General features: G+C 45.1%; 1 protein-coding gene across 1 annotated transcript in view; it reads left to right on the plus strand.

The window, feature by feature from the left end:
* The window catches only part of AHCYL2 (adenosylhomocysteinase like 2), a 108,554-nt gene that overhangs the window by 61,291 nt on the left and 32,837 nt on the right, over nucleotides 1-14,426 (plus strand). Inside the window, exon 2 of the mRNA XM_059816154.1 lies at nucleotides 14,040-14,148. Coding sequence (XP_059672137.1) covers nucleotides 14,040-14,148 — 109 coding nt within the window. The remainder of the gene's footprint in view (nucleotides 1-14,039; nucleotides 14,149-14,426) is intronic.

Below are 14,426 nucleotides of genomic sequence, written 5' to 3' on the forward strand. Positions count from 1 at the left end.
AGCCAAATTCTGTACATAGAGGGTTAGATCTGTCTTTCAAATGACCAAAACCCTCTTCATTTAACAGCAAAACTGAAGCTGGCTCACCTGTGACACCAGCAATGTATGATATGGTTTTGAGGTTAATTTTGCAGTAATATGAGCCCCTGTTTATTATAGAATCATGGAATGGTTTGGGTTGGAAGGGATCTGAAAGGTCATCTAGTCCAACCCCCCTGCCATGAGCAGGGACATCTTCAACTAGATCAGGTTGCTCAGAGCTCCGTCCAACCTGACCTGGGATGTTTCCAGGGATGGGGCATCGACCACCTCTCTGGGCAACTTGTGCCAGTGTCTCACCACCCTCATCGTAAAAAATGTCTTCCTTATATCGAGTCTGAATCCACTCTCTTTTAGTTTAAAACCACAACCCCTTGTCTTGTTGCTACAGTAGTGGTGAAGCATTGGAACAGGCTGCCCAGGGAGGTGGTGGAGTCACCGTCACTGGAGGCATTCAGAAAACGTGTAGACGAGGCACTGCGGGACATGGTTTAGTGGGCATGGTGGTGCTGGGTTGATGGACTTGACGATCTTGCAGGTCTTTTCCAACCTTAATGGTTCTGTGATACAGCCACCACCTGAGATAAGGCTGCCCACAACTGTGTGTTGCAAAGCAGGCTCTGAAGATCACTGGGGCTGGTGGTGGCAGCAGCTGTTTTAAGGAACGACCTCCACTATAAAAGTAGGGTGCACGGCATCCGATGGTGATCCTTAAAAAGGAGTTGGGGAAGGCATAATTATTATGGATGCTGGTACGGGGTTTGCTTTCAGGCTACGAAGGTAGTGGAGCCACCTGGGGCAGGGATGCCCAGCGTGTAGGGGCAGCTAGTGCTCTGGGAAGCGCTTTGCTGGCTATACGGGAACATACGTGCTGTGCAAAAGCCGTACATCTGGTGCCCAGTGGTGTGTTGGGTCTGGTGGGAACGTCCGAGACGTTTGTCCGATGAGGGACTGCTGTTCACTGCCGTGCCTCCTGCTGCAGGAGGGGACGTTACCAGCCTCCGCAGCTGGCCGAATTGCTGCTCAAGGAAGTGCCTAGATAAAGAGGTTTTTTCTGGCTCAAGTTAAGCTTAATGTTGGTTGGAGATAGGAATATAATGGCCTGAAGGCTTGAAGGCAGCACTGAACAGAAGCTGCTTTCAATCTGGAAGGGTGATCTTGTCAACAGTGTGAAAATATTGCCCCAAAAAATAACAAACTTTTCCCGGTTTCTGCTAATCAACTTAGGTGGTGATGCAGACAAAATATATCTACTCAACTTGGGTTCTGCGTCGTGTTTGCCCAGAAGATTTGAGTTACACCTCTTCAACTTGTTTTCACCCGTAGCCTTCTGCCACCCCGTCTTAGCCAGAAACAGCAAACTCCAAAATTTCCAGTGTTTAAATTGTTTACGTGATGAGAGAACAGAGCAAGGAAGGGAACCTGCAAACTTCTCCTGTCCATCTAAGCGTGCTGGCAGCCCAACGGGACGTGTCTACCGCTGGTGTGCAAGTTGGTGGCTCGCAGCCAAGTTCCTCGCCCGGCTACCAGAGTAGGAGGAGAAAGTTGGTGAAGGGAGGTTTGTGTCAACTATTGCCCCAAATAAAACCCTTTGAGTGAAATCGAAGTAAAGCAAGGAAATGTTGGTGCGGGCTGATGAGCTGCCAGACCTTCCCGGCAGAGAAGGGGGATTTCTGTGAGCATCTCCAGCGAGGTGCTGCCAGCCCCACCTTCACTTCGCCCTGTTCGCTTTGCAGGTGGAAATGTACTGATAAAATACCAAAGCGGGCTCAGAAAATAGTCACAGATGGCTCATTAATTCCTGAGGGTGGAATCCTTCATTATTTTGAGTGAACCGGAGAGGTTTCAGTTAAGTTGAAACCTCAACTTAAAGTCTTCAGCCCTGCAAAGTGGCGAAGCTTTGTTTGCATCCCAGGCCGTTGTGGAGCTGCTGGCCATGGAAGTGTGTCTTTGCAGGAGCAAGAGATCGCTTTGTGATCGCTCTGCCTACAAAATCTTTATTTCCGTCCTCTTCCCCTTCTGCAGAGCAAGGGCTGAGCGTGCTCAGCAGAGGGAGCTGCAGCCCTGCCAGCCTGCTCCAGCCCTGCTTTTCCCTGAGATTGGGCTACATGCAAATCGTTTAAAAATATTTATCTGGTTCTGCGCATGGCCACGGCATAATGAAGTTCATTTCCAACTATATTGAGTTTGAAGACAAAAGCCGTTCAGTGTTAGAAGTGTCCATATGCTGTTTTGTTCCAAGTTGCATGATCTCCTGATGGTGCTAGGTATAGTCCTCGTTCCAGGAGACCTATAGCTCTAAATATAGGTGTGCTTCTTTGACCTTGCTGTTGTGTCAACCAGGGTATCGGCGTTTTGGTGACGCAGGGCTAGGGGCATAGGCAGGCGATGGATGGACGTCTCCTCCACGCCACGGCGAGGTTGCTCTCGTTTCTTCTGGGCTCAAACGTCGAGCAGAGCTGGGGTCGGCGTGAAATCACAGCTGCAAAAACGAGCTGGATCTGAGCGCTTCACCCGGCACGGGATTTTGAACAGAAATGAGGAACCGAGTGAACTTTCAGAGCTGCCCGTCTCGCATCTGTACGTTTGGCTAACGAGGCTGGTTCATAACGAAGACCTCAGCTGGGAGAAGATTCAGTCACCGAAGCCTCCGGTGAGCAGCTCAAGACGGGGGGGCTTGGTCTGCTGGGCTGGTGCATCCCGCTGCATCCCATCTGCCAAATAAATGTGAGCGTGGAGAGTTTCACCTATGGAGAAGTGGAACAGCAATGCCAGCGCCTCTGCTTTCCACGTGCCCGAGTGGATGGTGAGTTATTTAGCTTCTTATTTTAATCAGCACCTAGCCAGCTGATCGCTGCTTAATTTCTGGAGAGAGCTTCAGATCTCGCTGCTCTGCGTTGGGATACGATGGTGTTTAGCCGGAACAAGGGTCATTAAAGTCCAGTATTAACAAGGACAGTTAGACATCGTTCTTTGGCGTGAGCTGCCTAATTGAAAATGGTCAAGTGATGGAGGGAATGGTCCCCCATGGGCCACCCAGTCTTGCAGATGTGTTATATTAAGAACTAATTTTTATAGCAGTTTGGGACCAGTGGGGAGGAGGAGTAGGAGAAACTGCAATGTGTTCCAGGAGCCTTTGAATTTCATCAGGATCGGCACAGCAGATACTGTCTTTACAGCTACTTTAATTTTTTATCATCAATTTAGATTCTTTTATTGGAATAAAACCTCTAAAACCTAAGACACCCTTCAGGGCAGCGTGTGCTGCTCATAAAGAGGTTAGAATAGATGCCAGCAAATACTAAAATACACTTTTCTCTGCTTTGCTTCTCTGGTGGAAAGAATTCCCAAAGCAATTGAAAATATAATGACATTGCTCCAAAAAGCAGGCAGCGCTTGGAAGACGGAAGGTTGCGTGTCCGGAGGTTGGCTTCACGTGTCCCCTGAGGGTCTGTGCAGTTCTTACGGTCCAAATATGTTCATGATACTTCAAAAGCACTGAAATTCTGTATCAATATTTGTTATATCTTCCAAGGTTTCTGCTCCTAGCTTCCATTTCTGTTTTTGAAGTCATCCCTCTTGGTAGTTCTAAAAATACTTAGATCACTATAATAAGAATTGGTATTCTCGTACTCCTATAAAAGTATTCTTCCTGCTTTGATTTTTATCTAGAAGTCCATGCATGGTGATTTGATTCAAACTTCATTATTCCCCTCTAATATCCAACTTTATGTACCCCCACTATCGCTTTCCTAAGCTTTATGGATTTTATTTTTGTAAAATGACAGTTTATTGTTCTGCTTCTTGCTTATTTTTTATAGACTGCAATGCTTTCAGCTTTCACCCAAGTTACGGCATATTTATATCAACAGTGAGAAAATTAATTTTGCATTTAAGGGTTAGCAGTGAAAAACTTCGCATAATATGCAACTTCATTTATTGTTTCAAATGTGGATTTTTTTGCTACTAATTGTAAAAATACGAAGTTCTGCTTAAAAACAAGCAACAAACCTCTCCCTACGGATCTGTCCCCCTCCGTAATTTTCTCCTTTATGAATTTGGTGCTGCTGGGTTCGGGACCAAGTGACAAAAATGTTATTTAAATAGACCTTTTTTTCTTATGGCCGTAGCAATTTTCTTTTGCAGCGTGGAAGTGTGATTTTTATAGATGCTTTAAAGCTGCTGTGGCATCGAACTCCATCTACAGAGGGCTTAGGGTTATGTCCTTTAGCAATGTTTTTAATTAGGATTTTTAACCTGGCTGATTTGTATTTTATGTGGTTTCTCAGGACAATGTGGGAGTGAACAACCACATTCCAATTAATAATTAGCTTAAGCTTTAATATGCTCATTATCTTTAAGGTCATTATTTCAAGCAGTCTTTTATGTCTTAACATTCTTACCAAGGTCCTACATTTATTACAGTACACCTCTTATTATTAACCAAATAATGGTCTGTATCAGAAATGGTGTGGGCAGCAGGAGCAGGGAGGGGATCGTGCCTCTGTACTCGGCGCTGGTGAGGCCGCACCTCGAATGCTGTGTTCAGTTTTGGGCCCCTCACTACAAGAAGGACATTGAGGTGCTGGAGCGTGTCCAGAGAAGGGCGACGGAGCTGGTGAGGGGTCTGGAGCACAAGTCTGATGAGGAGCGGCTGAGGGAGCTGGGGTTGTTCAGTCTGGAGAAGAGGAGGCTGAGGGGAGACCTCATCGCTCTCTGCAACTGCCTGAAAGGGCGTTGTGGTGAGGTGGGTGTTGGTCTCTTCTCCCAAGTGACTAGTGACAGGACAAGAGGAAATGGCCACAAGTTGTGCCAGGGGAGGTTCAGGCTGGATATTAGGAAAAATGTCTTTACTGAGAGAGTGGTGGAACACTGGAATAAGCTGCCCAGGGAGGTGGTGGAGTCACCGTCACTGGAGGTGTTCAAGGAACGTGTGGATGTGGCACTGTGGGACATGGTTTAATGGGCACGGTGGGGTTGGGTTGGTGGTTGGACTTGATGATCTTACAGGTCTTTTCCAACCTTTGTAATTCTGTGAAATATTGAAAAATGTATTATTAGTGAATAATAATAATCCCTTCTGCAGTGCTTCTCAGAAGAGTGAGTTAAAATACAGTTTCTCCCATATTCTGTGACTCTGGTGGTCGGGAGGAGATCTGCAGCAGGTCAATTTTGGTTTTGCAGAACTGCGCCTGAGCTGTGACGGAGATCTGGAGTTTTGCAGGCCTGAGCGACAACGCAAGCTGAAGTCCTTTAATCTGCTGCGAACCAAATTAGGGGTGACAGTATTTCCCTTATTGGGTAAAAATTTTTCAAATAATCTACACCTTGGATTTAACATTGACACTGAACACCCTTGTACCCGCAGTAGTCAGGGAAAAACTTCTGTGTGCAGTTGTGGCACGTGAATTTCTCATCACTGCGGGGATGGGATCAAAAGAAGGGGAAATTCTGAATTTTCAAAGTTGTCTGAAATCCTGCAACCAGTGAGTGTGTGAGGCAGAAATTGCTGTTTTGACTTGGCGTCTTATTTGTGAAGGTTTCAGTGATTTCAGATTGTGTAATTGAGCGATGGTTTAGATAATTTCTCATTGCATAGTCTTTAGTAGTAATCTGTAGAGAATTAACAGGAGAGGCTTTCGCTGTAACGGTCAACAGTTTTTCTAGGGAAAGCTTGTGCTCCTGGGTTGTCTCGTAGCATCAGGCGTATGAAGGAGCTGTAAGACCACATGGGATGCTGGCCGAGTATAAATGCACTTACTTCTAGAGATGAAGCACTGGCTCCTGATTACTCAGTAGGTGTTTTCCATCTCTGACTTCTGAGATTCTACATTTTTTTTTTTAAAATTATAAAACACAAGTTGCCCCTTTGTTGCAAGTTGAAGGGATATGGAAATAACCATTTCCTCTTTTGCCTGCCTTGTCACGGGACTGTGACCAACAGAGCCAGGGGTGGACCAAGGGGTCTGTTTCACAGCTCGGGGAGAAGGTTTCTCTCTTCCTTGTCCTTCCCATTGTCCCCACTGGAGCTGCCTGGTTTAGGTGTTTTGTTATTTTCTTTTTTTAAAGATTTCTCCTTCCTGCTCCCGCCGGTTACAGCAGTAGGGATGGCCATGCTCATTCTCGCCATGCATTGGATGTAGGTGCTGCTCTTTGCTACCATGGAAGCGTGCTCTATGTCAATAAGCGCTAAGATGCTGGAAGAGCTTCTTTTAGTTTTATCTTCAGGTTTTCCACCTGCAGCTTTTCTGCTGTGGGCCTTAGAGGATTGTTTTTTTAAAAAAGAGGTAGACTAAGAGTGAGTCTCAGCCGTTAGAATGCGAGCAGTGGCTTGATAGACGTGGACCGTGATTCGGTCCTCATTAGCAATTGTCCTGGAGGTCTGAGGACAGAAATCTGTATGAGTCCTATTAAAATATAATAAATTAAGACGTTTGGGACCATGGTCTGATGTTTGCACTGTACACAACCTCAGCCCAATGCCGAAATTGAGTTAGAAATACACTGGGCTGAGAGTTTGCAGAGCGTGGCAGATCCACCACTGGTGGGTGGTCTTCAGGAATCGTTGGCTTGAATTTCTCACACGCACGGAAACCGCTTTGGCCCAGGTGGGTGACTCTTCATTCCCATCCTTTCTGTCCCAAGTCCTGTAGGTAAAGTCAGCCATAACCTGCACATTCTCAACCTGTTTTTTCAGAAGGAAGATGCCAAAGGGTTAAACGTGTGTGTTAATACCGGAGTCTGTCTCCGTGTGACCTTTTGGCTGGAGAACTGGAATCTTAAACACTTTGAGCTCCAGTTAAAGTTTTGCCTCAGTGAGCAGCATTGTCAGGATTACATATTAATTTAAGGCATGCGAAACTATGGAATAAATAAGTTTGGACAGTCCCTTTCTTGAAGCGGTATGATCTAGGCTCAGGAGATACATTAGGAGAACAGAAACGATGAAGCTGAGGCTTGCAGATCATTTCAAGCACGGAGTGAGCTCACATTGTGGTGGAGGGGAAGGCAGGCATCACTGATATCGCGGAGGGGGAGCGGGTTGCCTTTCAGATGCCAACACCTGGTGTCTCCATACACATCTCCGGTTTCACGGGTGAAAGTGGAGCAGGAGATGAAGTATCTGGCTTGGCAGGTTGAGTGCTGGAGGAAACCAGCTTTTCCTTCATGAATAGGGATGAGAGGGCAGGAGGAGGAGGTTTGGTCTGGGAGCTGCAAGCCCTGGGCGCTGGTGGAACATCAGAATAGTCGAGTCGGTCCCCTCCGTTCTAGTCACAGCTGCAAAATTATTTCCCTTGCAATCTTTACCCTTTTTCGTTTAAAAAAAATATATTAGAAATTCATTTTATCACTTGGCATCGTAGCTAGATGAGAAGTTTTTCCACTGCGAAAAGACTTTCCAGGCAGTTTGTCACATGAATAACCAAGTAGTGGCAGCTCTTGAAGACCACAAACTGGACCTGCAGTTTCACACGTGAATAGATGGATTTTAATTAGCTCCATAACTCCCTTTTTATTTCCCAAGTTTGTTGCAGGTGGATTTGCAAGCTGTTAGCAATGCCGGAGAGCTGGTGCGACTTAGTTGCACAGAAACTTGTTGGTTTATCCCTTTGTTCCTTTAAAAAAATAAAATATCCACGGCTAAGAATAAATTTAAGACGCTAGCACTTCGAAAACGCTGCGCTCACAAAATTTAAAAGTCCACAGAATGTAGAAGGATGGTTCCTCTTGCACGTTGCACAAGTGGTGGGGGATTTTATAGCTGTTACAATATTTTAAGGTTTCATTTAGCAATTTTTTAAGAGTAGAAAATGTTACAAGCCCACGGCATGGCTAAACTAACGCAGAGGGAGGCTGCAGTAAGGTTGGTCTCCAACCATGATTAAATAGCAGATGTTAATCATGCATGGTTTATTAAATTATAGTGATAACTCAGATTTTACTAGGATTAAACGTGGTTCTTCATGGGTTTATTTGAAGATTGAGCCAGGTTACAACTGACATACGGCTTGCAGGAGATACCTGAGCTGTGGACTGGAGGGGCAGGAAAGAACTTTATTTTTAGCATTTTTATAGAATAGAGGTTTTTAATTTTAGTGTCTTAGACTCAGTCTTTACTGAAAAAAAGGCTTTCCACACATCCTCCCCGCCCCAGGGAAAGCTATTTGATTGAAGTATCTTGATGTGATAGCCTACTGGAAAAGTAGTTTGTACTTTGGTGGTAGAGTCAAGGTGAGCTTCATACCCATTTAAAGGCTTTTAGCTAACTTACACTGAACTAAAGTAGTAACTCCCTTAGGATTTTGCATTAAAAGGATCATCAATAATGTTGAAAATTAAAAACTTACCTTGAAAACACAACTTTGGCTGTAGTATCAGTTGAGGCAAATGGTGCTAATCCCAGTCTCATATTTCCTGACAAATTTCCATATTGAAAATAATTCATATTTCCATTTTCCAATTACTCTACAGATTCATTAAAATTGGGAATTCTGTTTTTTCCCCTTCACAAAGCAGGCGTAGCTTTCATATAGCCCAGAAATATTTACTCTTTTAGTGGATTGCTTGAAATCTGCTATGGACATGTAAAATACCATCATGGCATGTGCTTGTCTGCAGAAACGCTTTGGAGGAGCGCTAGCAAGCAATGTTTCCCTGGCAGCATTTTCCCCATCATGGTGTACCATCCACTGGACGACAGTGACAACTATTGAGGAGCAATATTATATCAAATCAGTGGTAAATTATTTCTAAAGGAGCTGTATATAATAATACACGGAGCTGGGGGGGAGCTTGTTTTTCATATTTAGTTAGAATTGGTGTTGACGTCAATTGGCGATGCCCCGTCGCTTCCCAACTTCCTCTTCTTTGGAAGCAGATGTTGAAGTTCTCTATGGGAATTGTCTTGGGTACATTGTCAGGGACAGAACTCTTTGGATAACAGCTCCAACCACTAAATAAAAATACAATAAATTGTCCTGCATCTGATCTGCTCGGTCACTGGTAGCAAAGCATCTCGCGCTCCCCAAACCCTACTGCTGCACGAGCATCCCTCTGGGCTTACCCGCAGCCCTTTTCCTGCTGCAGTAGGTACCTGCAAGGTGGGAAGAGTCTAGATATAAGGAAGAAGTTATTTATGATGAGGGTGATGAGACACTGGCACAGGTTGCCCAGAGAGGTGGTAGATGCCCCATCCCCGCAAAAATTCCAGGTCAGGCTGGACGGGGCTCTGAGCAACTCGGTCTAGTTGAAGATGTTCCTGCTTATGGCAGGGTGGTTGGACTAGATGACCTTGAAAGGTCCTTTCCAACCCAAACCATTCCAGGATTTGATGATTCTAAGAGGAACGTGGGAATAGCAGGATGGGTGTCGGAGTCCGGACCCTTCCAAGGACGGACTGTATGCACTTGCTGCCATGGGGGCTGGAGTGGGGACCAGCATAATTAAAAAACACTTTGCCATCTAACAAATGCCTTCCTTGTTTTAGTTGCTCATTAGTTAATTTTCTTCTAATGAGGCTCTGTTAACGTAATCATCTGACATTGGGGAAAAAAGAAAGTGGGGGGGGAGAACCCAAGTTAAAAAGAGCCTAATTAGCAAGTTAATTATAGCGAGCAGGGAAATGTTCTGGTTATATAAATAAGCTATTGTTATGCACACACAAGCCAGGCCACGTTAAAAACTGCCGCTAACTGTCTAGAGGTCAGGCAAACGCTGTAATTCAACATAAAACAGAAGTAGGACTTGTTCGGCGGGACGCCTCATTAAGTCTTGGGGTCCTTTCCTGCCAAAAACAAGGGAGTCTGAAAATCTGAGCGGTTCCCCTTCCCTCCCTCCCTCCCTCTCCCTCCACCCCGCAGCTGAAACCAGAGCGGGCAGGATCGGGATCGGCGGGGCTGGGAGGTATAAATGGGGGGGCAGCTCCTGTCCTGGCGGGAGACGGTGCGGAGGGTCTGTCGGTGATGCCGTCATGCCGAACAAGAAGAAATACAACGTGAACGGAGATTCAGGGATTAAAGCCCAGGTGAGGGCAGTCTTTAGTACCATAATATAATTTTTCTATTTAAAAGTACATTTGTTTCTTTCTACCCCCTTTTTTTCCTCCTTTCCTTGCTGTTCCCCCCAATCACTTATTTCTGGAGCTGACTGCATCCCCTGCTTAGAGAAAATCCCAGTCTCTGGAGGATGTTTCTTCATTTTCTCTCGGCAGCAGGAGGTTTGAAACGACGAAGCATTGAGCTGAACACGTTGCTCTGGGGTTGTTCTTTGGAGCACCGTGTCGGAGAAGTCGATGAGTTTGCAAGCAGGGAGATTGCCCAGGAAAACCTCAGCTGGAGAGACTATTTTGCTTGGTGAAGTAGCGTAGAGTGGCTCTTTGTGGTGGAAACCCCAGGTGGAGTGAGACTTAGCTCATTTGAAATGCAATCAGCACACACCTGCATTTAGAAGTCATTAACCCCTTGTACCTCTGGAAGTGAGGTTTTTCAGCTTGAATTGTTCTTTTCCTGCTGGAGCTTGAAAGCAGCGGCATTTGTGTAACTGCAGAGCAGGTTGGACTCCTAAATCCAAGCAGCTGCAGCTCTCAAAGGCTTCACGATCTCTTCTTTGAGCTTTAGCTCGTGCAAAGTTGGCTGTTACCTTCAGAGGCGTTTCAGTTTGAGCTGAACAAGTTCAACCTGGAACCAAATCACTGTTCTCGTCCCAGTCTCGAATGCCTCCATCTTTCCAGCCGGGCTGGAACGCGACGTATTGTGCCATCAGTTGCTTTGTGCTATTCGGTAGGGATTTAAACCAGACTTTTGGGCTGGGTAAGCAAGGTCTGGTTTTCTCCTTCTGGCTGGATTGAGTGTGTATTGCTGAAATATCAACTCTAAAATGAAGATGAGTTGTGGAAACTGGCTTAAGGGTATATTCCTGATGGCACTTTGTACCCTTCACACGTCCATGCGATACAAAATTTAGCACTGGGTGAAGGTGATGTCTCAAATCTAATTCCAGCATCCATTCCTGCCCGCTCTCTCTATTGTTCGAAGGATAAAGTCAAAAGATGTTGGTGAAGGGTCAATGCTAGCTAAAAGCAGACCTTAGCCTTGACCTGGCAGACATCTCTTCCCAACGTTCTGCTCTTCTGATGCCTCCTTCCACCTCTTGCCCATCAGAGCCATGCTCGGCTAAAGCTAAACCCAGCTTGTGGCAGCATTTAAAGGGTTTAAACCCTTGAAGTGGTTTAGGGCAGGGTTTATTATAAAGTTTAGTTCTAGTTCTACCTAATTTGGTTCATGACTTATTTTGCTTTTTGGCATGTTCTTGCCTATTGATGTCGCACATGGAGGTACTTCAAGAGCTGTGAATGCAATTATCAATATTACCGTGTCACTTGAAATAGTTGCATTGGATGTCCTTGAAGAGATAACATGGGAAAGGAAAATGTTAACTGTAATACAAATTATTCACCCTTTGTTAGACTTCCAGCGTATCTCACTTTACTGAGAGCATCGTTTCGCACAAATAACCCGACGCTTTGATGAAGCTGCTCAGCTGTTGAGGGATTTGTTTTAAATGAAAAAAAAAAAAAAAGAAGTTATTTTGGGCCAGCAGCTTCTTAGAAAAGGAATAAAAAAAAATGGGGGTGTGTGCAAAGACCCGTTCCCACCGGGATCAGAGGTGCTAATCTGCGGCGCAACTCTTGACTGTAATACAAGTTTGACGTGTTTTTTTTTTTTTCTCCCCTGTGTGTGTTTTCTGATCCGGTGTCGTTCTGTTGTTTGGTTTAAGATGGGCAGAAAAAAGAGCTTCCAGGTGCTGCTGCAAATCCTCTCCCAGGTCCTTTTCCCTCCTCCCCAGCAGCTTGGGCTGGCTGTCCCTGGGCCAGCTCAGACTTGGCTTTACAGGGGACTCAGAATTAGCCGCCTGAGACCCCCATCACCTTTTTCCTTCACTTACTGGCCCAAAAAGCCAGGTACCAGCTCTATAGCATCACCAGCCCGTCTCCAGTGCAATGTCAAGTGCTGCTACTTAAACCACTGAGCTTGAATTTGAGTTCCCAGAATGGGATCAAATTCTTTATGGTTAGGTGACTTCTTTAAACGAAACTAATTTCTCAAAATACCCCAAGGGGTTAGTTAATAGACTCAATTAATGGCTTTTAGTATTTTGGAGATGTAAATATTTAACCCTGTTGCATCAGACTGAGTCAGTTTATGTCCGTAGCAAAGTCCAAGGAAATTTGCAATTGGAAGTTTTGTTTCCAATTTCCCTGAAATTTAGAATGAATCGTGAACGAGGTGGGAGCGTCCGTGGTTAGCTTACAAAGCATGAGCACTGGGAGTTAAAATAATATTTCCTAAAACAATGAGCCTGTTCTCCTGAATGCTTAATATGGCCCAGTAGCTACATAGAGAGGGTTAAAAGGGATGTTGAGTTGCTGGTGTGGTTTTGAGATGCGCCGTCTCCCTTGGGCAAGGCAGGTGGGCTCTGAGCAGTTTTAGCGTCTGTTGAAATGTGCCTGATGCTCGTGAAGCCCTTTGGGGTCACTAGCTGAAGGCTGGTGCTGATGTGAGGAGAGAAGCGTTGAGACAAGTTCAACCCGAGGTGCACGTCAACGGGGCACGGAAGGGTTGAGTTTCTACTGTAAAATCACTAATAATCATCTGTAAGGGCAGATGTTTCGTTTACGTGAAAACTTGGACTTGGGCAGTTTATAGGAAGGAAATACTGATTATTTGGCCTTCTTGCTGTTCTTTTCAACCAAGGGCAGGAGTAAAACGAAGCTTGGAGAAAGAGGTTCTTCTCCTCCACGCAACGCATTGACCAGGGAAGACGTGAAGCCACCAACAGGAGCCTGTTCTATAAATACCAATGTTAAATGTCATTTTCCCCTTAAAAGTGCCTGGATAAAAGTGACACTTCTTCACTTATCTCTTCTGTCCTCTGCATGCTTTGGAGCAGATCAGCTTTGCTGACTTAAAATAAATATTTATCTCTCGGCTTGGCAGTTGTCGCAGCCGTAACACAGGCAGGGCTGAGCCTGGGGGTGCTCGGTTTTAAGTCTTGGGGCTTTGCAAACGTTCCTGGAGAGTCTGAATTCTTCATTCCTTGGTGATGATTGAAATGGAAACGGGCTTGATTCTTCATCTTGGGTTGAGCAGGTTGCTCTTTGTCATCCACAACAATTTGTTGCAATGAGATGAGCTCCATTAAAAAGAGAGGGTAGATGCAAAATGCTACAAGATATTGGTGTTGCATCCATTGCTGTGGTATTTTTGTAGGTGTTGCTCGTAAATGATAGTTGGTTCCTCCTCTCCAATTTGGGTAGTTGCATTTTTCCAGTCTGCACATCACTTCATTTACATTCCTTATCCTTCATTTCTTGATTTGTTGTATAAAGGTGTGTACTCTTAATCTTAAATATAATACTCTTAAATACTTGTGTTCTCCCGGCATCCATGCTCCCGACAGTTACAACAGTCTTCAGTGATGTACCTAATCTCAAATGTTTCTTAATAGAGTGCAGCTGCAAGCGGCATTCATTACTTGAATTGGTTTTATTTTTGCCTTTTGTATTTTGTACAGCAAACAGGGACCATCTCACACTGGTCACCACAATAAACATCGCGGGGTAGGGCAGTCCCCGCATCAGCTCTGCAAATGTTGGGTGGTCCTAATGGGGCTTCCCTTACGATGAATAACCCTTATCGTTAGCATTTTGGAAAAATAAGTTTGTGTGTAATGGGGACAGAGCTTTTTAATTTGTGTGCTGAAAAGAGGAGCTTCAGGTGTTTAGAAGACAAGCGTGTCGATGCTGCGTCTGGTGGAGGGGCTGAAATTAAACAAAGTAGGCAATTTCGTGTGCCCTGTCCCCAGTTAAATAGGAATTGCGATTCAGCCTGAAACTGAGATGGTGTCGGTGTCTGCTCAAGGCTTTGGGTTCTTGCGATTGATCTTCTGTATCAGACTGTTGGGTTTTTACATCTGACTTAACGATTAATTTCTTTTAACAGATCCAGTTTGCTGACCAAAAGCAAGAATTCAACAAGCGCCCGACGAAGATCGGCCGCCGTTCACTTTCCCGCTCCATCTCGCAGTCCTCGACAGATAGCTACAGCTCAGGTGTGTGCCATCACTGCATTGGTTGTTCCTACTTATTGTCATAATTAAAAGTTTAAGATTATTTAAAAGCAAAGTGAAATCTTTTACAGTTATGTAAGTTAGGGACAGTTATGCTCCTGCGAGGAGCAGGAAGTTGGACTCAATGATCCTTATGGGTCCCTTCCAACTCAACATGTTCTATGATTCTGTGATCAGCTGCATCCTCTTACAGCATCTCTGCAGACCACAGAGTTTGTCCTGCATTTTGCAGCAGCTCAAGGATCTCCAGTTCTGCTGTG

The sequence above is a fragment of the Gavia stellata genome, chromosome 4 (assembly GCF_030936135.1).
Source record: "Gavia stellata isolate bGavSte3 chromosome 4, bGavSte3.hap2, whole genome shotgun sequence".
NCBI classification, from domain to species: domain Eukaryota; kingdom Metazoa; phylum Chordata; class Aves; order Gaviiformes; family Gaviidae; genus Gavia; species Gavia stellata.